This window comes from Oncorhynchus tshawytscha, linkage group LG24, assembly GCF_018296145.1.
Source record: "Oncorhynchus tshawytscha isolate Ot180627B linkage group LG24, Otsh_v2.0, whole genome shotgun sequence".
In the NCBI taxonomy this organism is placed as follows: Eukaryota; Metazoa; Chordata; class Actinopteri; order Salmoniformes; family Salmonidae; genus Oncorhynchus; species Oncorhynchus tshawytscha.
The window spans coordinates 21545714-21570960 of NC_056452.1; the positions used below are offsets into that span (position 1 = coordinate 21545714).

General features: G+C 40.6%; 1 protein-coding gene across 3 annotated transcripts; it reads right to left on the bottom strand.

Annotated features, from left to right (window-relative positions):
* Positions 1-6493: 6493 nt before the first annotated feature.
* On the bottom strand, positions 6494-23716 carry LOC112223433 (inositol polyphosphate multikinase). Of its 3 annotated transcripts, none has more exons than XM_024386443.2 (6): positions 22820-23716; positions 20757-20842; positions 19640-19736; positions 19116-19288; positions 12092-12173; positions 6494-9958 (listed from the first exon to the last, which is right to left on the bottom strand). In XM_024386443.2, exons 1-6 carry the CDS (start codon positions 23022-23024, stop codon positions 9321-9323), a joined length of 1281 nt encoding a protein of 426 aa, XP_024242211.1. In that variant the 5' UTR covers positions 23025-23716; the 3' UTR covers positions 6494-9320. The 3 variants fall into 3 exon arrangements, with proteins under 3 accessions (XP_024242211.1, XP_024242212.1, XP_024242213.1); XM_024386444.2 differs by having other exon boundaries at positions 22824-23715; XM_024386445.2 differs by lacking the exon at positions 22820-23716 and adding an exon at positions 22427-22791.
* Positions 23717-25247: the final 1531 nt, after the last annotated feature.

Genomic DNA, 25247 nt, shown 5'->3' on the forward strand with positions numbered 1-25247 from the left:
ACATTTGTCATGATTATTTGATAAGATATAGCTTGGTTTGTGAAAATATATGTCTCAAAAGTCTCCTGTGTATGTGTGAAAAGTGGATCTGCTGGGAAAGGACTTGACTGAAGTGCATCAATGTATGTTTCTCTAACCTGCTGTACAACTGAAGGCTAAGCTTAACCCTTAAAGGAAGCAAGCGTTCAGCTTAAATCATCTTCATATTTTTTATATGCAAATTGTGACCACAACTATGTTTGAGAAATCATTTGAATGGTGACTGGGGCCACATGATTGTTTATGTCATTAGGAACAGAGATATTTGTTTACACAGTCACCTAATATTCCACACGGAGGTGGATCTTCCTGTACATTGCCTCTTTAGGGTTATTTGTAGTGAAAGGATGGCCTGGAATGGCTGTTTAGATACATCTGTTGTCAAAAGCAGGCATAGCTGCGGGAAGATGTTTTGAGTAGGGGGGGGGCTGATTGTGTGTGTATACAATTTCCAATGTGATCAGTAGCCTAAACATAGGACAAGAGTCGGTAATAGTAGTCACTGCAGCCTAAAGTCAATTTAAATACAGTTGCCAAAATTATACATTTGACTCCTGTCTCGACATGAATAATACAATTCAAAATGCTTCACCTGAGAGCATGACTTAGCCACAGAGTATCATACACTTCTTTTAAAGCTGTGGATTGTTTCCGATCCATTTGGGCAGTGTATGTGGCAATAGGCCTAGCTGATTTTTGAGATACAGGTGTCAGTGAAAAGCAATTTATCTCAAATATGTGTCAATGAAAATGTGTCTTCAGTATCATTTGAAACGTAGAGCCAAGAAGAGAGAGAACAAACAAACAAAATGTCAAAACACAAAAATAAAATAACACCGTACAAATAGAGATAAAGAAAGGACTAAACAAAACAGATTAAAGACAAATAGTTTTCAGTATTTCCAAATTAAAACCCTCTATTCAAATTTCCTTCTCAAAGGCTACCATCCCAGAGGGAAACAGAGACAAAGATGGAGCGTGGGCAATGTTATCTCACATTGTTGTTAATTAGCTCTTGCAAGTGGGAGATAGCATCTGACCAATTGACCAGAGTTTTGGGCTTGGCCCCACGAAGTCTGGCAGTGGATCTTTCCAGCTGCGCAATGTCCAAGTACATACGCAATCAACATTTTCAAAGGGCAATACCCGGTTCAAAGCAACTCCTGAGAATAGTTTTTCTGTTGCCTGCTGTTAATGCAGCCATAACAATCCACCTCTCTTGATAAGATAACAGGGCTTTACAACCCAGCAGGAGGAGGGATGGGTAAATTGGTAGGATTCTGCCAAGAATATCATTTAAAAGACTAACAACATGAACCCAAAGAGGCTTTAATGGTACACAGCTCCAAAACATACAGTATGCATATAATTACCCACTTCAGATTGGTTTTGAACCTTCACTCTGGGGTTAAAGAAAACCTTTGAAATGAATAGTTTGATGGGCAAGAATTGCAAGTTGCATATCGTGGTCCAATACCATTCAAACCCTGCACGTTGTAGGTCCTTTTCCCAGACCTCCGTGGCAGGCAGATGTTTTACGTTATGAGTCACTGGCCTATCATATAGTGAGGACGCCGTTCTGTCTTTCCCCGGACGTGAAAACCGTTTCAGTGGGAGCTTGGTTTGGTGTCCTATTGTACACTGTAGGTTCTCCATGTTGAAAGGAGTCTGAGATTAAAAATAAAAACACAGGAAGAAACTGGGAGAGAATATGACTCTTTCAGATATCGAAAGGAACGAAGCCCTTTCAGGTTGAACATATCCCTCAAAATGTTAATACCTTCCTTAGACCAAGGAGAGAATGTAAAGGGAATAAAATAATTCATCCAAAAGGGGGATCTGGGCCAGTTGTGCCCAGAAAATTATTGATTTGGTACCAAACAGTCAACGCATTTTTTTTAAAGAATAAAGCCCATAAAAGATGAGGCCGTTTTTTTCTTTATCCCAGAAGGTCCTGAATTCTAATTGGGTGAGACTTGGCCTCCTCTATTTTCCACCAAGGCACATCAGATGAAGAGTCAAGCCAAATAGTGACCTCAGCTGAAATGCCCAATAATAGAGTTTAATTTTGGGTACAGAGAGCCCTCCAAACTTTTTTGGGGGGCTGTGGTAAAGTAGAGATGCTAATTCTAGGACTTTTCCCATTCCAAATGAAATTTCTCACCTTAAAGAATGAAGTTGGGGCAGGAAGAGGAAGCATTGAAAACAGGGAATTACTACGGAGGACATTCATTTTGATAACCAAAACTCTCCCATAAAGAGTAAATGAAGCGGAGACCATCTACTGAGATGTTTGTTTTTACTGTTTTCCTATTTTGCAACAAAATTCACATTAATGATGAGCTGCAAATTAGATCACATTTGAATGCTGAGGAATGTAAATCCCTTATTTTCTAAAGTGATCCCGTGTGCTCCCTCTCAGGCTGCTCATTATGGCGCACACCTGTCACCATCGTTACACACACCTGTGCGTCCACCCTGATTACCTGCCCTATATATGTCACTCCCTTTGTTCCTTCCCAAGGTGTTATTGTTTCTGTCCCAGTGTCATGTCTGTGCACTGGTCGCTGTCCGATCAAGGGGGCTGCCTTGAGTGGACATCGGCGCCTGGGGAACAGTGGGTTAACTGCCTTGCTCAGGGGCAGAGCAACATATTTTTATGGGTTATGCTTAAGGTTAGGGTTAGGATTAGGGGAAGGTTAGCTAAAAGGGTTGAGGTTAGGGGAAGGGTTAACTAACATGCTAAGTAGCTGCAAATTAGCTCAAAAGTAGTAAGTAGTTGAAAAGTTGCTAATTAGCTAAAATGCTAAATATGAGATTCAAACTCGCAACCTTTGGGTTGCTAGACATTCGCGTTATATGCCCAACCAACCACCATATTTTTGTTTTTGCCTTACGTTACCAAATGTCTTATGTAACCATACCAAGTGTAACATATCATACTAATTTTTGGTGTCCGGATTTAGTTTACTATGTTACGTCTTGTCTATGAGACCAGGCTGATAGCACTGACTCTTCTGGATTTTCATGTTGGTTTTCATCATAAACACGTAAAAATCCAGAGGTTGCCTTCCAAAAACATTGGCAGGTAAGATGGTTTCCACAAGAAAGCACAGCCACAAAGTCAAAATTGTCTGTATTGTGGAAAATGAAAACAAACGTTTGCTTAATTTAAGGTTATGAATAAGGTTAGCCGTGTGGTTAAGGTTAGGGCTAAGTTTAAAATCACATTTTAAGAAGATACATTGTAGAAATGGGCAGGGGGTTATGACTTTGTGGTTATTGTAACTAATGACGAGCCGCGTAGATGGGGAGAGACAATCTGTCCAAACACTGACTTTATGTTAAGTATGACTTTAATTAGACATTTTACACCATTACTTGATGCTAATCTACCCAGACTCATTGAACATGTGTATTCACTCACTATTATTATTTTGTTGGGGTGTTTTAGAGATTTCAATTTTAATGGAGCTAGGCTAACACAACACTACTGTCCCCTCCAGCAGTTCAGTTCACATTGTCAGATCTCCCCCACTACCTTTCCAGACACAGACAGACACAGAGCCAGTAATTGGACTGCTGCGTTTGTTCCCTCCATGAATATTCAAGGTCTCGCACAAAACACAAACAACATAATACACATTTAAGAAATTCAATTCCTGAGCCTGTTTATAAACACATTTTGAAGGCGAAGGAAGGGAGTCGGGATATTGTACAAAGTCACTGGCAGTAATGGTCCCCTGGAGACCCGCGTCTGAGAGGGATGCAGGTAGCAGACGGCCTCCATAATTCTGAATCTTTCAATTCAGTCTGACAGAATCATTCCTACATGAGAGCTGTCAGCTCGGTGCGAGACGTATTTGTCAAATGTCATTCTTGGGGGCTCAGAGGGCACACTGAGTAAATTAAAAGGCTTGCCTACTAGGAGCAGAGGAAAAAAAGTATATTCCCCCCACAGTGGAATTCTAACCCATATCATATGCATTCCTTGCTCTCCTTTTAGCCAGAGGCTTGCAGTAGATGGAGTCATTCCCCAACAGTACAGATCTTATTTACAGAGAGACAGCATTAGGATTCTAACATGTGCATTCTTCAAGCCTGTCTGTGCTATCAGTTAGGTTGTGAATAGGCCATTGAGACTGCACACCACCATCCATCTGCATTTAAAAAACTTATTGTGGGTATTAACATCTTCCACTGGCACTAACTAAACTAATACACTACTTTAGGGGTGATTGATACTGTAACTGTACGTTTGCTCTGGTTTCAGGTGTTTTGGCGCCATCAAGTGAATACACTCTACAGAGCAACTAACTCCTGCCTCAAGATATGGACAGCAGGTATGGACTACTGTACGGGGTCCCCAGGACACTATATCTATCCGAATCTGAATATTTGTATCATTTCCAGACAGCATATAAACATTCTACGTGTACCCAGTCGTTATCATAACTGTTTGGCAGAAGGAACAAAAAAGTGTCCAGTCTGGACTCTGAATACAGCTCTTGCCATGTGTATACTTTGTATAGACAAATGTGTCTAACGGAAATGCACACGGCCAAGGGTTCTCCAACTGGCGGCTTGCAATTTTCATTGTTGGACATAAAAAAGACTGTGAAACCCCCCAGGAAATCAGCTCCAAGTGATTTACATTTTAGAAATCTGTTCCCATGTATTCCCACATATAATAGAGAGACGTGTTCGTGTACAAATGTAAGCAATGTTTGAAATGATTATCTTTAATCTGTTTGGGCTTCTTGCGGTCAATTTGCCATCTACAAATGATTTGTAATTATGTTCCGGTCTCCTGACCAACCACTCAAGAAATAATCGTCCACGGCTGAATCTAATGGATGATTCCTGCACTAAGCTACAATTAACATTGCCATAGCATCTCGTCTGAATGGCGGAAGCAGTTAACTGTCTGTATAACCTGGGTGGTTGGCGCCCTGAATGTTGATTGGCTTAAGTATAACTATGGTGTTTTCTCCCTAAAAGCTGGGAACAGATGTCAAATCAACGTCTATTCAACGTCATTTCATTTCATTGAAATGACGTGTAAGAAAATGTTGATTCAACCAGTGTGTGCCCAGAGGGTTGTTTCTTCTGACTGAATGCGAGTACTTAACTGTAATCGTCCTGGTCTGGGAAACAACTTGAAGACAAGACCTATGATGCAATGCCATTCAAGGCCGCCTACAGCAACATAAACTGATGAAATGTTTTGATGGGTAAATCTAATGATCAAACACCTTGCGGGGGAATTAAAGAACAATAGCTGACTTCATGTGGAAAATGTATATTGCAGCGCCACCAAAAGGTACACACAGCAAGAATGAACAATAAACAGATTCAAAAATATTACATAGCAACTGTATTTTAGCTTACTCTTATGTGACTCTTATCCGTTTTCAATATGTCAACGTTGTCCGTTTGTGACACATGATACAATGTGACGTGCCCACGAGCATCGAAGGCCAAATGAAACTGTGGTAAGGTGAAATATTAATCTTAATCTCTGCTCCTCATAAATAGCTCAATCTCAGCAGGCAGGCAGAACCTGCAGACGGTGACCATATGGGCAGCAGCAGCCACAGGCCCGGTCCACACAAGTCCTCTCACCACACCGCTCCTACACAGCTCTCCGGTGTTTCCTGATGCATTTCAGACCAACTCATCTGTGAGAATCCGTTTCAAATCATGTCTTGATGACTATGAGCCACAGTATTGCCTGTTACAACCATTGGGTTCAACTATTCTACCTCAAACAGTCTTACTGTCTGTGCTGTCTGTTCTGGCAGCGCCTGACTTCCAAGCATAATGTGTCTTGGACTGGTACATCTCTGCTCAGTGAACAGAGAGGGAGAGATCTTGTCATTGCTCTGGGGTTGCGTGCCGTGTGGCGGGGCTGTGGTGACATCAAGCAGGCCGTGTGTCACTCCTGTCCTCCCAGGGCTAAGAGCCAGATGCTGTTGAAGGTCTCACCTTCTATCCTCCCGTCGTTCTCCTTAACCCCCAGTGGAAAGACACCAGGCCGTTGAAAGGAAACATGGCACACCTCTGGGCCCCCAACATGCTGCAATACTACTAAGCCTTCAGTAGCACCAACTCCCCAGGCGGTAGGCTACCTCTGTCACATTCACGGCCCTATTGTATACTGGCTCATTCGTGTAACTGCATGTCTTTTAAAAAATGTATTTTTTTAATGGTGCTGAAACCACAGAAGTGCTACATTGAGATGATATGGTAGCTATAGAGAGGACAAGGTGAGATCAGTAACTAAAAATGGGCTAGATGAGCTAGTGACGCGACAAAACCTCTCGTCAACAACTCTTTTCAGCACTCACGTTATACTGTAAGTCATGTCTTTATTTCATCTGCACGTAAATGAAAAATGGGAGTGAGGAGAAAATGCATTGATTCAAAGACTACAAGGTAAAACAACCAGATGTTCATTGGGAATACATTTTATTAGTAATAATATTCATCTGCCAAATATACAGCCATTATTGAATCCATCTACATATAATACATATTAATATAGGTCATTTACAAAAGTAGTAATTAGTCATCAATTTCAATCCGATATGAGAGAAACAGTAGATACGTCATCATTTCCCCTGCATTTCATGTTACTGTATACGTCAGAACTGATCGGCTTTCCCTCAGGACGGACAGACAGCAGAGTCAATGAGGAGGAGAGGATACATGGGGTATTTCCATAGAGAACATTATGACAGCACCGACACTAATGCATATTATTCCAGACCACAGGAAGAAGCATGAAACCCAGGGCTCGTATTTACAAAGTGTCTCAGTAGGAGTGCTGATCTAGGACCAGCCCCCCTGTCCATATGTTATTCATTATGCAAATCTTAGGCAAAACTGATCCAATATCAGCACACTGAGACTCTTTGTAAATAAGGGTCCAGAACAATAATTACAAGCAGGAAAATAATCTGATTCCACTAATCAAATATTTGATTACTAAGCTACAGTTTGCAACAAAAAAAGAAGGGTTTAAGTGTTTGCAAAACAGAGAAATTGACAACAACATTCTCACTTCTGATTGGCTGAAGTCTAAAGACAAAATCCAGTCTTGCCACATTTCTATCAGGTATTATAGAAAACAACTTACACAACTTTTCCACACAGGGAAAGTCATTGGTTAGTTCACAGCAAAGGAACAGATTTTATACATTGGCTATATTCATTTGTTTTTCAGTGCATTATTGAACAAAACAAAAAAAGAAAGAACAGCAGACTTAAGCAAATACAAAACAAACATTTGTTAACTTCCTGTCCATTAACTATTCAAAAGACACAGGTTTACCCTTAAAATAGAACTGGTGTGTAAACAAGATCACAGATCATTGTAGAACAACTCATAATTGACTGTACCAAGATGTAATGTACAGTCCTCGTACAGAGTAAAATGCATCACAACCACAACATCTAAAGGAGCTGCAGAGGATGTCAACTGTAAACAACCATCTCAGAGGTACCTTATTCTGGAACGATTTGCACTACTGTACTTCCATATACACAGACCACTCATAGCACATCTATAAACACGAAATTAGCATAAGCCTATATGTTATGACATGTTGAATTTAAAGTGCTTATAGGTTGTTTATGAGTACTTCATGAAGATGAGAGTTACTGTAATGTGAATCAGTATCTACAATTTAGAGAATTTTGCTAAAACAAACAATGCCCGGGTGCAAAATGCTGAAGCTGGTCGCTTGCTAAGGAGTTGGAACCATAACAAAGACATTATGAGTAACAATGTAAAAGCTGCCAGAATGATAAATGTCTGAAATGAACATGGAGTAAAAAGAAACAAGTCAGTGATAACAACCGTGAAATATCTTCAAAAGACTGTAAACATTTCTCATAAAGGTTCTTCCTCTTTACCATTTCAAATATGTACTAAATTGTCAAGATTAGAGTATCATCCCAAATTATTTTGTGTCTTTTGGTATTAGTTTCAAATCAAACACAGAAATGGAGCATTGTCTGCATATCTTTGAAAATATATGCATATCTTTGTTAAAAAAATAAAATCATAGACATTCTATAGCTATCATGGTTAAGAAGAAGCAAATGGAAAACATTTCTCTCCACCCAAAAAAAAAGACACCATCTTGATAGGGAGATCACACTGTGGAAGCACTGTCAGGGCACTGACAGCACCACAAAGATCTAATTCACTTCCAGGCCTTCAAGTTTAGAACACTAGCCACACCTTGCCCTCTCTCCGAAAACCACCAGTACTTTGGCATTCTAACATGAATCACTAGATCAACAAACTCAATCTCTCTCTGGTCAGTTTGTTAGTTCATTATCAGAGTAGCGTATTGCATTTCTTTACAATTAAAACAGACCACGACACAGTGTCGAGTGGGCAGAGGGAGGACAATCCATGTCACCTTAATCTGTCGTGGACAGATGTGGGATGTGACGACTAACGAGGAGCTTTGTTCTGGTACACTGATTTCTCACTTGGACAAATCACCATTTCGCAGGTGCTCGCATCTTTCAAATTGCAGGGACATTTGGCCTATAGACTTGCCTGAAACTTGCAGAGTTTCCATTTGTGTGTGTGTGTGTGTGTGGGGGGGGGACCTCGCAAGTCACATTATTATCTTTCTCTTAACATCTCCTCCCAGAACCTAAATGACCATCTGATGCAATTATGCAAGATTTTTTTTCTTCTGTTTTTTTCTTGTTTGTTCTGGGTAACAGCATTTAAAAAGTAGCACTACAAGGACACTGGTTTTAAGAAGAACAGGCAATTTGTCAGCAAAATATATAGAGAACAGCAATGCTAAAAGTACTTAATCTGTACTGTATGAGTATAATAACTTGGATAAAATGTTCATCATTCTGTCAATGTTCTGGGAAAATTTAAGACAAAAGGATGTGAAATCTGAGATCTGAAAAGAAGACTTGAGCAAAATTATATAAAAACATAGAACATATGATCGGCAAGCCAACAAATCAAGGGTACTCTTTAGAGATGATCCTGTGAGTAAAGGTTACAGTCATTTACCTGAGTTAGATACCTGTTAACAGTGGTTAAAAATCAAGAAGCACATACATCGGACAAAGAGTTATGGAGAAATGACTTCATCGATATAGTGCATATAGTGCAGAGAGTCACAGGGCGAGGGGAAGAGAGACTGGGGGCGCTACAACTCCTCCATTCACACAGTAAAACACAGATGGGTACACTTAACCAATGGACAGGCAGAGACACCACTGAAGAGGGAAGGTTATTGGTGGAGGATCTGCTGCAGCACCTCCAGCAAGTGTTTCAGGCCATAGATGTAGCCTCGGTCCTGGCTCTCACTGGGGAAGACGTGGGCAAAGTCAATCATCCTCACCTCCACTTCGCTGGCCCTCTGCTCTGGATGCGGTTCCCCCCGGCCTCCCTCCCCCACCCCAGCCTCTTCCAGTTGGGCTTTGATACCGTTGCCATTGGGTTGTGCTGCTGACACCAGACCTGAGCACTTCCACGTGCTGTTGTCCTCCTGGGGGTTGGGGCCTGTCGTGATGGCTCCGGTGGCATTGCCATGGTGACCCCGGGTGCAGCCCTTCTTGTACATGGCATACATGGTGGACAGGCTGTAGTCAAGCGGCATGGCAACCTGGATGTTGTTGTTGTATTCCAACACTTCTTCATTGGGCTCGCAGCAGGCATCAGCGGCAGACTTCTCTGGGGGGCCCCTGAAGACATGGCCCTCAGGGCTGGGAGGGGGCAGGCCCTCGTATACAAACAACAGAGAGCTGGCGTAGAAGGTTAACTGGCTCTGGCCCTCGAACCATCGCAGGATGTTCTGGACCTTCAGGATACTGGCAGCAATGGCATCTTTTCTCAGACTCCTCCCATTAGAGAAGAATTTGGATAAACCTGGGAGAGGAACGGGAAAGGAAATTGTTGTTGTTGAGGAATCCAATGTTTACTGATAAGAAATAGATGATGCCTGAAGCTTTTTCTCAATTGAGAGCAAGTTTAGCTAGTGACTACAACCTACACCAGGTGTCTCCAATTACATTTAACTGTTGGACAATTTTTGAGCGGATGATCGGGGGGCCAGAGCATGGTTTTAAAAGAAATAGTACACTGCACATTGACCGCAAGAATCCCAAACAGAGATAGTATTAGACAAAAACAGAATCATTACAAACCTTGATTACATTGGGATACGATCACATATGCCTCCAACTAAGTGTGGGAATACTTGGGAACAGATTTCCTAAATTAAAATCACTGAGCTGATTTCCTGGTGATTTTACAGTCTTATGTCTGACAAGGAAAATGATATGCAGTACCAGTCAAATATTTGGACACACCTACTCATTCAACGGTTTTTATTTATTTTCACTATTTTCTACATTGTAGAATAAAATACATAAAATCTTTGAAATGACATTTGGAATCATGTAGTAACAAAAAAAACCTGTTAAATCAAAATATATTTGATATATTTGAGATTCTTCAAACCACCCTTTGCCTTGATGACAGCTTTGCACACTTGGCATTCTCTCAACCAGCTTCATGAAGTAGTCACCTGGAATGCAATTCAATTAACAGGTGTGCCTTGTTAAAAGTTAATTTGTGGAATTTCTTTCCTTCTTAATGCGTTTGAGCCAATCAGTTGTGTTGTGACATGGTAGGAGTGGTATACAGAAGATAGCCCTATTTGGTATAAGGCCAAGTCCATATTATGGCAAGAACAGTTCAAATAAGCAAAGAGAAATGACAGGCCATCATTACTTTAAGACATGAAGGTCAGTCAATCTGGAAATTGTCAAGAACTTTGAAAGTTTCTTCAAGTGCAGTCGCAAAAACCATCAAGCGCTATGATAAACTGGCTCTCATGAGGAATGCCACAGGAAAGGAAGACCCAGAGTTACCTCTGCTGCAGAGAATAAGTTCATTAGTTACCAGCCTCAGAAATTGCAGCCCAAATAAATGCTTCACAAAGTTCAAGTAACAGACACATCCCCTGTTCAGGGGAGAATGCATGAATCAGGCCGTCATGGTCGAACTGCTGCAAAGAAACCACAACTACAGGACACCAATAAGAAGAAGAGACTTGCTTGTGCCAAGAAACGCAAGCATTGGACATTAGACCGGTGGAAATCTGTCCTTTGGTCTGATAGTTTGTAGTTTCAACCGCTGTGTCTTTGTGAGACGCGGAGTAGGTGAACGGATGGTCGCCACATGTGTGGTTCCCACCGTGAAGCATGATGGAGGTGTGATGGTGCTTGGCTGGTGACTGTCTGATTTATTTAGAATTCAAGGCACACTTAACCAGCATGGCTAAAACAGCATTTTGCAGTGACACACCATCCCATCTGATTTGCACTTAGTGGGACTATCATTTGTTTTTCAACAGGACAATGACCCAACACACCTCCAGGTTGTGTAAGGGCTATTTAACCAAGAGAGAGAGAGAGTGATTGAGTGCTGCATCAGATGACCTGGCCTCCACAAATCACCTGACCTCAACCCAAATGATTTGGGATGAGTTGGACCGCAGAGTGAAGGAAAAGCAGCCAACAAGTGCTCAGCATTTGGGAACTCCTTCAAGACTGTTGGAAAAGCATTCCTCATGAAGCTGGCTGAGAGAATGCAAGGCTGTCATCAAGGTAAAGGGTGGCTACTTTGAAGAATCTAAAATATATTTTGATTTGTTTAAAACTTTTTTGGTTACTACATGACTCCATATGTGTTATTTCATAGTTTGTCTTCACTATTATTCTAAAATGTAGAAAAGAGTAAAAATAAAGAAAACCCCTTGACTGAGTAGGTGTGTCCAAACTTTTGACTGGTACTGTGTGTGTGTGTGTATATATAAAAAATATTTATAAAATATATATAAATATACACACATACATACACTTTTTTTATTTTTACTTAGTGCCCAAATCAAAATCACACACGTGCCCGAATTTGCCCCGCGGGCCACCTATTGATATAGACAGAAGGATATAATGTGTATTTTGTGACAGGAGTATTATTGTTTTACGAGCTCACCATCTTTGATGGTGTCCTTGAGAAGGCCTCGCCCGTAATGTTGATCATACGAGTGATATTCGTCAGAGTTGACCTTGTACACCTGGAGGGTTAGAAAAATAGAAGAATTAACATAAACGGGAAGAAACAGATGCAGTACATAGGCCTGTTTTCACTAAAAAGCAAAGCTGCACAACTTCGAAAGGAGATGAGTCTCTATATAAACGTTCAACTCAACGTGGCCTCTCCATGATAGGGTGGAATATGCCCTCTGCTGGAGAAATGATGTATAAACACAAACTGCTCAAAACAACACACACATACAGGGGGGCAGGAATTATTGGATCTCTTTAAAAAAAGTTGACCAAAAAAATACAATGATGATTTTATTTTACAAAAACAAATCATTGATGGATTTGCTACATTTGCATATATCTATTTTTTAAAGAAAAAAATATATATATTTTGCATTACTTGTTAAACAAAATCTCTTATTCTGAGCAATTGTATTAGCATAAAATTATTGTAAATGTTTTTGAGCATACTATATAGCTCAGTATTTGTATTTAGTCTTTTTGCTCATCTTTATCAAGGGATCCTATAATTCCAGACCCCACTGTAATGTGACATAATGTACAGTACTTGTTTCTGTGATATTAATAGCAACGCGAGTAGAACTCAGTCTGAGGACACATTAATTCCATGTCCATGCTGAGAGGAGCAGAACTATTTACCAGAGGGATTCCTGCCTCTATCACTGCAATCAGGAACATCATTATCAGTAATGAGTCTCATCACCCTGTGGTCACACACTGCAGACAAGCAGATTTTTCCATGCTCCGAGCCAAAAAGCCTTTGCCCCCCCCCTGGGAAAACTACAAACCCTGCTCCTCAGATGCTCATTGACTACAGAGTATGTCAGTGAATGACTCGTACTGCAGGAGGTATGCATTCTTACAAAGCCTGGGCCTTTCTAAGGTCTTCGAAAGCCAAGTCAACAAACAGATTACCGACCATTTCGAATCTCACCATACCTTCTCTGCTATGCAATCTGGTATATCAGCCGTATTCATTGATCTGGCCAAGGCTTTCGACTCTGTCAATCACCACATCCTCATCGGCAGACTCGACAGCCTTGGTTTCTCAAATGATTGCCTCGCCTGGTTCACCAACTACTTCTGTGATAGAGTTCAGTGTGTCAAATCGGAGGGACTGCTGTCCGGACCTCTGGCAGTCTCTATGGGGGTGCCACAGGGTTCAATTCTTGGACCGACTCTCTTCTCTGTATACATCAATGAGGTCGCTCTTGCTGCTGGTGAGTCTCTGATCCACCTCTACGCAGACGACACCATTCTGTATACTTCTGGCCCTTCTTTAGACACTGTGTTAACAACCCTCCAGGCAAGCTTCAATGCCATACAACTCTCCTTCCGTGGCCTCCAATTGCTCTTAAATACAAGTAAAACTAAATGCATGCTCTTCAACCGATCGCTACCTGCACCTACCCGCCTGTCCAACATCACTACTCTGCACGGCTCTGACTTAGAATACGTGGACAACTACAAATACTTAGGTGTCTGGTTAGACTGTAAACTCTCCTTCCAGACCCATATCAAACATCTCCAATCCAAAGTTAAATCTAGAATTGGCTTCCTATTTCGCAACAAAGCATCCTTCACTCATGCTGCCAAACATACCTTTGTAAAACTGACCATCCTACCAATCCTCGACTTTGGCGATGTCATTTACAAAATAGCCTCCAATACCCTACTCAACAAATTGGATGCAGTCTATCACAGTGCAATCCGTTTTGTCACCAAAGCCCCATATACTACCCACCATTGCGACCTGTACGCTCTCGTTGGCTGGCCCTCGCTTCATACTCGTCACCAAACCCACTGGCTCCATGTCATCCATGTCATACAAGACCCTGCTAGGTAAAGTCCCCCCTTATCTCAGCTCGCTGGTCACCATAGCATCTCCCACCTGTAGCACATGCTCCAGCAGGTATATCTCTCTAGTCACCCCCAAAACCAATTCTTTCTTTGGCCGCCTCTCCTTCCAGTTCTCTGCTGCCAATGACTGGAACGAACTACAAAAATCTCTGAAACTGGAAACACTTATCTCCCTCACTAGCTTTAAGCACCAACTGTCAGAGCAGCTCACAGATTACTGCACCTGTACATAGCCCACCTATAATTTAGCCCAAACAACTACCTCTTTCCCTACTGTATTTAATTTATTTATTTATTTTGCTCCTTTGTACCCCATTATTTTTATTTCTACTTTGCACATTCTTCCATTGCAAATCTACCATTCCAGTGTTTTACTTGCTATATTGTATTTACTTTGCCACCATGGCCTTTTTTGCCTTTACCTCCCTTATCTCACCTCATTTGCTCACATCGTATATAGACTTGTTTCTCCAGTATTATTGACTGTATGTTTGTTTTATTCCATGTGTAACTCTGTGTTGTTGTATCTGTCAAACTGCTTTGCTCTATCTTGGCCAGGTCGCAGTTGTAAATGAGAACTTGTTCTCAACTTGCCTACCTGGTTAAATAAAGGTAAAATAAATAAAAATAAATAAATAAGGCCTGAGGGGGTGTGGTATATGGCCAATATACCATGGCTAAGGGTTGTTCTTAAGGACGACAACAGAGTGCCTGGATACAGTCCTTAGCCGTGGTATATTGGCCATATACCACAAGCCCCCGAGGTGCCTTATTGCCATTATATACTGGTTACCAACATAGTTAGAGCAGTAACAATACATGTTTTGTCATACCCATGGTATATGGTCTGAGATACCATGGCTTTCAGCTAAATCAGCATTCAGGGCTCAAACCACCCAGTTTATAATGGATCTTATTCACTTACTAGTTTAGTTCATTAGGATCCCCATTAGCTACTGCACATGCAGCAGCTACTCTTCCTGGGGTCCACATAAAACATACAAACATATGACAAAGTACAGAACAGTCATAGACAAGGACAATAAATAATAATTTATCATTTTAACATGAAAAAAAAGGTCATAAGAGTCATATATTGGAAAGACAGACGACAAAAATACTTTTACAGACTGATCTTATATGCAGTTAAATTGGATCTTTACAAAGAGGTACAAGATGTTTAAATGTTTTTTAGTTTTTTTAAAGCTAAACTTGTTTTTTGCCTGAGTAACCTCTGGTGGCAGAGCATTCCAAGATGACATTATGCATAACTGAGAAACACACCATGTTAACTAGTAAGATGAGTGGTGAGGTGGGTGAGTAGACAAACAGCATGGTATGGCTGAGCTTAGTGCAGATCCTAGGCCATAACTAGCAATATATATATACTCCTGAAGTGAAAACTAAACCGGTGGTCCTCAACATCACCGGATCATTTATTTGCTGGTCGAATAGAGTTTGTGCTGTACCGTTCGTATTCCAATGAGACAAACAGACCATGTAGCCTAACTGAAGCATGCTCACTGTTTATACTCCACAGCGTGGGACTGACGGAGAAGACCAGTTATCATGTTACCACCATGACCCTCAGAGATCTGTGAGGAAAAGCCAGAGGAGAGGACGGCATAATGGTAACTGGGATAAAAGGAGAGGTCCTAGTCAACAGATCTGAGATCAGTCAGAAGCTAGCTCCATGCTGTTCTACTGATGGATGGAGGCTTCCTATTACTGACCTCCATAGAGGCTAAACACTGAGCACGGCTTAACTGTCTACGAGAATGTATCAGTCTCAAGCTTGAGACTTTTGAAAAATATGGTTAAAATGTTCAATAAAACTATAGAGCATGTGGCAGTCCAGCTGTATTGAAATCTTTGCGAATGGAATTTGATCGTTTAACAAAGTTTAAGAAAATGTTTAGAGTTTAACAGATGCCAAAGACTGGAAGCTGCTCTATACTTAGTCCACTAAAAACACAACAATCAAATGAAAATCTAATTTTATTGGTCGCGTACACATATTTTGCAGAGGTTAATCGCAGGTGCAGAGAAATGCTTATGTTCCTAGTTCCAACAGTGTAGCATACATAACAACACACACAAATAGTCATTTTTGAATGACTACCTCATCTCTGTACCCCACACATTCAGATAATTGTACGGCCACTCAGTCGAGCAGTGAATTTCAAACAGAATCAACCACAAAGACCAGGGAGATTTTCCAATGCATCGTAAAAAAAAGCACCTATTGGTAGATGGGTAAAAATAAAATAAGCAGACATTGAATATCCCTTTCAGCATGGTAAAGTTATGATTTACACTTTGGATGGTGTATCAATACACCCAGTCACTGCAAAGATACAGGCGTCCTTCCTAACTCAGTTACCGGAGAGGAAAGAAACCACTCAGGGATTTAACTATGAGGCCAATGATGACTTTAAAACAGAGTTTAAAATGGATACTTTGGGATGCTAGCAGATACCCATAGACGTCCAATCATTGTGCTAACGCTAGTTAGCATTGGCTCATGAAACTACCTTAAACGTCCTTCATACTAGACGGAGACATAAATGGTATCCACAAGTTCATTTGACTCTGGGGGAGTAGATAAAGGGCCTCATTAACAGGATACTTTGGGATTTTGGCAAACTAACTGTTTTAAAGTCACCATTTGCCTCATGGTTAAGTCCCTGGCAGTTTCCTTCCTCTACGGCAACTGAGTTAGGAAGAACGCTTGTATCTTTGCAGTGACTGGGTGGGGAAGTACATAAAAGGCCTTATTGCCAAAATCTCCAAGTTGAAAGGAGAAAACTGAGGATGGATCAAAAACATTGTAGTTATTACTCCACAATACTAACCTAATTCACATAGTGAAAAGAAGGAACAGAATAAAACATATCCAAAACATGTTTGCAACAAGGCACTAAAGTAATACTGCAAACAATGTGGCAAAGCAATTAATTTTGTCCTAAATACAAAGTGTTATGTTTGGGGAAAATCCAATACAACCTATTACCGAGTACCACTCCATATTTTCAAGCAAAGTGGTGACTGCATCATGTTATGGGTACAGTGCCTTGCAAAAGTATTCATCCTCTTTGGCGTTTTTCCTATATTGTTGCATTACAACCTGTAATTTAAAAGGATTTTTATTTGGATTCATTGTAATATACATAAATGATATAGTCCAAATTGGTGAAGTGAAATGCAAAAAAATAACTTGTTTCAAAAAATGCAAAGAAAATTACAAACAGAAAAGTGGTGAGTGCATACAGTGGGGCAAAAAAGTATTTAGTCAGCCACCAATTGTGCAAGTTCTCCCACTTAAAAAGATGAGAGAGGCCTGTAATTTTCATCATAGGTACACTTCAACTATGACAGACAAAATGAGAGAAAAAAAATCCAGAAAATCACATTGTAGGATTTTTTATGAATTTATTTGCAAATTATGGTGGAAAATAAGTATTATCAGCATTATCATGCTGAAACATGAGGCGATGGGAGGCGGATGACTGGCACAACAACGGGCCTCAGGATCTCATCACGGTATCTCTGTGTATTCAAATTGCCATTGATAAAATGCAATTGTGTTTGTTAAGCTTATGCCTTCCCCTACAATAACCCCACCATGTGGCACGGTTCACAACGTTGACATCAGCAAACCGCTCGCCCACACGACACCATACACGTGGTCTGTGAGGCCGGTTGGACGCACTGCCCAATTCTCTAAAATGACGTTAGAGGTGGCTTATGGTAGAGAAATTAACATTCAATTCCTCTGGCAACAGCTCGGGTTGCCATTCCTGCAGTCAACATGCCAATTGCACACTGTGCATTGTGTTGTATGACAAAAAAAACTGCACATTTTAGAATGGCCTTTTATCATCCCCAGGACAAGCTGCACCTGCTGTTTAATCAGCTTCTTAATATGACACACCTGTCAGGTGGATGGATTCTCTTGGCAAAGGAGAAATGCTCAATAACAGGGACGTAAACACATTTGTGTACAGAATTTGAGCGAAATAAGCTTTTTGAATCCATCCATTTCTGGGATCTTTTATTTCAGCTCATGAAACATGGGACTAACAATTTACATGTTGCATTCATATGTTTGTTTAGTGTCAATGGAGTTGAGCTCTGGCAAAAGCTCTCAGTTTTTCTTTAAACTTCATTTTTCAACCTTGACACAAATAAACGATTGATATAATGAACACAGTGGAAATCAGAACTAAACAACCCTTCATATAGAAACAACCTCGCATTCTGCCCTTACCCTACCGTTACAGTCTTAATGGTTACTAATGCCAAGTCAACGCTAATGATTATCTAATAGGCGGTTACTCTGCAATTGTTGCCCGAAGCTTTATGGGAATCTCAGAACACGGTCATTCAACAGCAAGCAGAAACAGAAAGCTGGAACAGCAATCAGGAACTCCCCAGTGAACTAACAATGTTAAGCTCATGTAATGATTTGCATGATATTGATCAATGGATGCCAGGTTTGTCCTAAGGTAACTTTAATACACTAAAGTAGCTCATCATTAACTAGTAGCCAATGATTTATGATATGAAGATACAGAAATTACTTTGTTTAGCTTTCTATCTAGCGCTGTATAATAAACAACTTCTATATTTGTATGAGCGGTATTCGTTCATTTTTGATAGGCTACTTGATGAAGCATATGTTGTTAGCCAGCCCAGCAATGCTTTATGTGCCATTGTCTTGAGAAAATAAACCCTCAATTGTCTGCACATACTTGTGAATAGTTGCATTATTCAGGAGTGTAACTTGGTTTAGATGAGAAATTGCTCACATAGTTGATTAATAGTTTGTTAAAGGATGCTAATGGTTACTGTGATATTTACTGTAAATATTGCTGCCGAGCAAGAATGCTGAGTTGCCAAGCTGTACTTTAAATTGAAAAGTAGAAATATCTTTACGACATCTCTCCACAGACTCATCAGTCAAAATAAGCCCTAAGGTACTGCCACCCAGCACTCATATAGCCCCTCTCAATAAAATGACATTAGCAGTTGGAGAGCCCTTTTCAACCCAGTGGGAGGGACTCATGAGGCTGAAGAGGAAGACTCACCCTCATTCCGAGAAGCAGGAAGCCAATCTCCTCCATGAGAGGGTACTTCTTGATCTGCTGGTCCCGCTTCTCTTGGGAGGCGTAGGGGTCGTAGCTTTTCTGGCCGATCTTGACATCCATAATACAAGGCTTCTGGAACCGCCGAGTCACGTCCTCCAGTTTCAGGTACAGCTCTGTGATGTCATCAAAGGGCGCAGAAACATGGCATGAGAGGCGATAGAGATTTAGAAATATAAAATCAACACATTTAGCCACTAGAATGATAGAAGAGGCGGCCATACAGCCATACAGTACTTCTAGTAGCAAAGCACTGCCATGATTGTTTACATTTATACACCAGGTGGGTCTAATCCTGAATGCTAAGTGGCTAAAACCGCATTCCTGCCGGTGTATTTTTGAATGCTGTCCTAGGATCAGTTTCTGCCTCAGAGTTCCTTTATGAATACAGGCCCTGGTACATGTTGAAGTAATGCTGAAATAATGTCCTAGGGACGTTTAATGATTTCTTATGGACCGGAGTTTACCGTTAGGAGATTCAGGCGAGGACCAGGTGCCAAAGTATTTAGGGAGGTGACGCTGGAGGTCCAACAGGCATGGGTCGCCACAGTCCTCAGCGTAGATCTGGAAGAAGCAAATCAGCTCATGTGACGGAACTAATCACCATCTCTATGTGGGAATGGCAGTGTCTTATTTGGTTAGGGTGTTGTTTAACCAACATGGCACATGTAGGGGTGGCACCTAGGCTAGCGGTTAGAGCATTTGGCCAGTAACCGAAAGGTCGCTGGTCGAAAACCCGAGCTGACAATGTGAAAAATCAGCCGGTGTGCCTATGAGCAAGGCACTTAACCCTAATTTACTCCAGCTACAATACTATAGCTGATCCAGTACAACAAAAACATTTCACTGCAACTGTCCGGTGTCTGTGAGAATAAAAACTTTTTCTTCATTTATTTTCATTAGAAGTAACGCATAGTACAATAAAAAACATAATTTTCCTTCCCTTTTATAGTTCACTACCATGAAATGATGGTGGAAGTAGCCAAGTTGAACTACTAATACATGATTCCTCTGTAAGAGAGTGTTTCCAAAGCAACCATTTCATCGTGTGGACATGTAGTCCACTATAACAATAGGGGAGTAAGCGGGTTCCGGTGAAAAACCCTCATAACCCTCTGGCTAAATGTCGCAGTGGACACGTCGAGACAAACACCTTTCAGAAGCCCTTCAATAAACAGATAGCCCACTGGTTTATATGCAGAGAGTGTGCCGACCGTACCCAGTGAGTTAGTCAAGACGTGGACTACATTACTGTGCAGTGTTGCCTGCTAGGCTTCCTCAATAGCTACTCAGGGAGAATGAAAGATAGAGGGGTTTTTAGGACTATTCACTCACTTTCTATTAACTCATTTAAATCTACACATCAACTTGAACATAACATAAACTTTGCTCAAACTGACATGGGAATGTTGTTCCCGAGTACATAAACATTTTGTGGACATTAAAGGGATGACTTATTGCGGACTTCGTGTAGAAGGGAGAGTAATTTCATAGAGAATACTGTACTGTAAAAAATAGTTGTACTTTCAGATAACATCACATTTTTCTTCATTTTTTCCAGCATCAAAGTATGTGGATGGTTACCTTGCTGTAGAACTGCATCTCTCTAGGACCTCTGGGAGGGGGCTGGAGCTGTTTGAGTACTGTGCCATCAGGATGTTGCAATATGCCTGTTGTAACAAAAGTTGTGGGTCATTCTGACACTTAGTAAAGATCTAGTACTGGTTGCCACAAAGGTCTAGTTCGAATAATTCAAAAATACATCCTTCCTCTTCCGACTAAATAATTACTTATCAGACATGCCTATGTGGCTGAGGGGGCCCTAGCTTTCACAACTGTGCAACCATGTTAGATTTGTAGATATTTCAAGAGAGAAAGGAAGGATACATTTCTAAAGAATTCAGACAGGGCTAGGTTTGCAAAGCTACTGGTCATTTACCAATGTTACCACAATCTTCTGTAATGTTGCTTTTTAACAGGTCATCTATGGCAATCTAGGTCATTTATACATAAATCCCTTTTTAAATAAATTCATATTGTCTGAGTTTCCAGTGGATAGGCCATATGGTTCAAGAGAAAAAGAGCATAATTCAGGAAAAAAGCATCTAATCAACAATGGTATTATTTTGAATTAACTCTGCCACTCTTCCAACTATTGACTTTATTCACAACTGCCACTAGTTTGGTGCCAAAACATTTACAACAAAGACAAATTGACAGTCAAATAAAAAAGATATGAGGGTTTCCGCAAGAAATATCCTTTTATTAAACATCACTGCTATTCACTAAGTTGATGTTTTATATTTAGGATAATGTTTTACAGCTTTGTCATTCTATTTGTTTATTTTAAAATCATCTTATTTGATTATTTTACATGTGATAAGGCCACACAGAGAGCCAGAGATAATTACAGACACCTGGGATAATCTGAAGTACCCAAAAATGCCACTAGATTTCATCAGATTTGAAAGTTACAAAAATGTATACAGTAATATACACCGTACCTTTGCAAACCCAGACAGGGCCAAACAGATTGCCATTCGGACACCTGTAATACCTAACTGAGAAGTGCAAAGGTTAACTTGTGTTTTACATGAAGTCATAAAACTATGGATCTTATAGAAAAACACCTGAACACCAGTAACCTATAAAGTCTGACACTATACACTCACTGTGTGAGACTGCTCTAATATAAGATAGGAGTTGGAAAAAGAGGTGGACCACACTCCTCTCTGAGATATGTCAGAGTTTGACTGCCTCGGGCGCAGCTTGAATCTTATAACTGAAATCGCTTGAAATTGTGAAATGGTAGGAAATAAACACTCCCAAGTGTCAGCGTGTAATCAACTCAGAGGTCAGCTGTATCAAGAGTCTTATGTGACCTAAATACAAATGTGACACCTATTCCCACCTGAGTGTAGGATTCAACTGAAAAGCTCTTAGCAGAGACAACCAGGATTAAATCCCATTTACACTGGTGCTCTGTCACCGTCTCCCAGGCCAGAAATAATACATTGGTTTTTCCCACTCTTGAGAGTTCAGTTTTAGTTAAGGGAGTCTACTTCAAGCATTGCATTTTATAAAGCCTATTTCATGATTTAGGTTATAGCCACTGGCAATTTGCTTGGTGAGGCTGTAGGCTATAACTAAGTGGACGATCAGAAGTGATGAACCCCCCCCCCCTGATTCGGTTGCAAAACATTTCTTAAACAGAAAACAGAAGCAAACAAAACGAAAAACGGGGAGAGACCTACCTGAATTTGTCCAATAGAAACTAGTTTTAACTGTTTGGCTAATGATTACAACCCTGGATTTCAGTTCCTACATTACAATAGTTAGAAAGCTGATACTACATGCATCAACCCAAGTACACAAAAGGTTTCAAGCAGGTGCTCTATTCTGTTATTGACTGACATGATGAAACCTATAACAGTGGCTTCCTTGCTCAGGACTCTTGTCCTGGAGATAAGTTATCCCGGAAAGACAGTGTAGTCTACTTCCGTCAGCTTTTCTGAAGTATTGTTATTGAACCAAAGGAGAGCTATTCCACCATGCAGACCAAGATTACACAATGAAACGCCACTCACTAGTGGATAAACATGCACCGTGGCGAAAGGAAAACACATTTGATAAGTCCAGTCACTGACCTACTTTATCAACGCCATACTTATGACCGGCCACCTGATGGGAGAGCGGAACACATCCGTTCAGGTGCGCCGCCTGCGATCCTCCCTGAGCGTTCTTCTCCTTCACCGAGCCGGAGAGACAAGTCCCCAGGTTCACCATGGGTCTATTGATTTCCAGTCTTCCCAAAGCTAAAGATGAGTCCATTATCTGATGTTGAGTTGACATTCACAATTCAATGGCTTTCAATAAAATAAAATAGGTAATCTTTAATTCACATGTTGATATCAGTTTGGTAATCTGAGCAACCCCCAACACAATTTCGAGCACCGAGGGGTGTCATCGAATTCGTCAAATGGGCTCGCGTTCAGCACTAAGTCTAACCTAGTATTTAAAATGTAGCAAGGCTCCAAAAGCACTGCTACAATGAGTTTCATATCTTGGTCGGCAACATTAATACAGTCTGGCCACATCCCACTTCCTCAAGAGAGACGTATACACACACTGCTCTCCCGAAACTGTTTTGATGACACAAGACCTATATTTGCGCGCAATGTCGAAATGTGGAATTTCCTTTGAACTACTTATATCCCGACCCGTTTAGATTGCTATTTGGAAAACACATACATTACAAACAAGCCCCGTTGTTTGCTGCTTACATTACACGTCCCACAATGCTAAAAGACAGGCTGCTAATAGTGACATCACATCTGACGTACAGGCTCCTTGACCCGAAATTGTTTATCAATAAAAAAAACAGCATGGGAAACAATATAATGTCGGACACGCTATCGATGTCTTTAAAGAGTTGCAAGGACCTTCACATTCGAACATTATCCAATGTGTGTGGCTGGGCGGCTATTCCATCAAGCAAGCTAACGTTACCTAACAACACTTTCGACACTGCCCCTACTGTCGCAATTATATCTACTTCTGGCAACAGCTACAGCGCAGTGGCTTTTCCATCACTGTCGAAAACATTGCCTATGATCGTCAACTTTCTAGGGTCGTCACTCGTTAAACACAGCCACAAAGTCATAAACCCCACCCACTTCTTCAATTTATCTTCTTAAAATCTGATTTAAATACATCTGAACCGTAACCGCACGAATAACCGTATGATTAAACCTAACCTTAAATTAAGACCAAAAAGTACATTATTGTTTTCATACATTTTTATAATATCGCAAATTTCTACTTTGTGGCTGTGCTATCTAGTGTAAACCACTTTCTAGGTAATTTTGACAGTATTGCAACACAAGATCTTGCAACACAAGATTATCAACCGTTTAATCGATTTTAATGCCTACCGAAGATGCCTGCATTATAGGTAAGTAAGCGAAAGGTAAAAACATGATTCGATTTAATTTAAAGCTGCAAATATTTACTTTTTGTACGACTGACCAAATTCACATAGAAATGTTTTATAGATCTGTCATCAGCAAGCCTAAGAAGCTGTAGATCTGTTCTATGTACGTTATTTCTATGCTTCCCGCTCTTAAATTTCGTTTTTGCTTCTTATACTTTTGCATCTTTTACAGCTGAAAACACAATATTTTTGGTTACGGAAATATTTTTCTTTTTACAGGTTTGGATGATTCTCGAGACATGTATTTGTTTTGTCACATAAACTAAAATTAGGGGAACTATTCGAATTTTAGCAATCAGGAAATGGAGGAGCGATTTCTGCTATTGCATCTTTCATGTTTTCTATTTGCAGGAGGTCTCTATTAGCCCCAGCCCTTGATCATGACTCTCAGAACCATTACACATAAAAGTCATTGGACGAAGGCAAGTAGCAAAGACATGCGACTATATGCTAAATGGCCCTGTTCATAACTGCTGCTATGCTCTAGTGTATTCGCACAAGTAGACAGTGTGAATGAACCCATTCATCACAATACACACCTTTATTAGGGTTCCCAGACGGCCATATTTCCATGTTACAGTGCTTGTTTACAGAAACAATACGGAAGACAGAGTGGACTACCTGTGCTAATTACACCTGTGTGTAAACGGAAGACAGAGGCCACAAACATGTGTGTTGCCACTGAAAAATACTGTAGGCAGCAACTTTGTTAAAATTGGTTAGATCAGTGTACAGTAAGTGTGTATTTTCCATTTGTGAAATTATTTTGATGTGATATGAAAGTAGAGGGATTTATGTTTCTAGAACCGTACCGCAATTGAGAATCGATTCCACGTTTAGATGGGAGTATTTGGCAGTTTTGTCTTCAGAGCCACTTTGCCCTTTAAACAGAACATGTAAGGTCCTTGGACTAAGGAGAAATACTGGGCTATATTTGCCCATCACTGTGCACAAAGCAATTTCATTTATCCTATGAGTGTCATTTTGAAACACTAATATGGAGTCCTCAAACATCATCCCTTGTTTTCTTTCCAGTGCTCTGATGTCTCATCATGTAAATAAGACTCAATAACAAATCACAC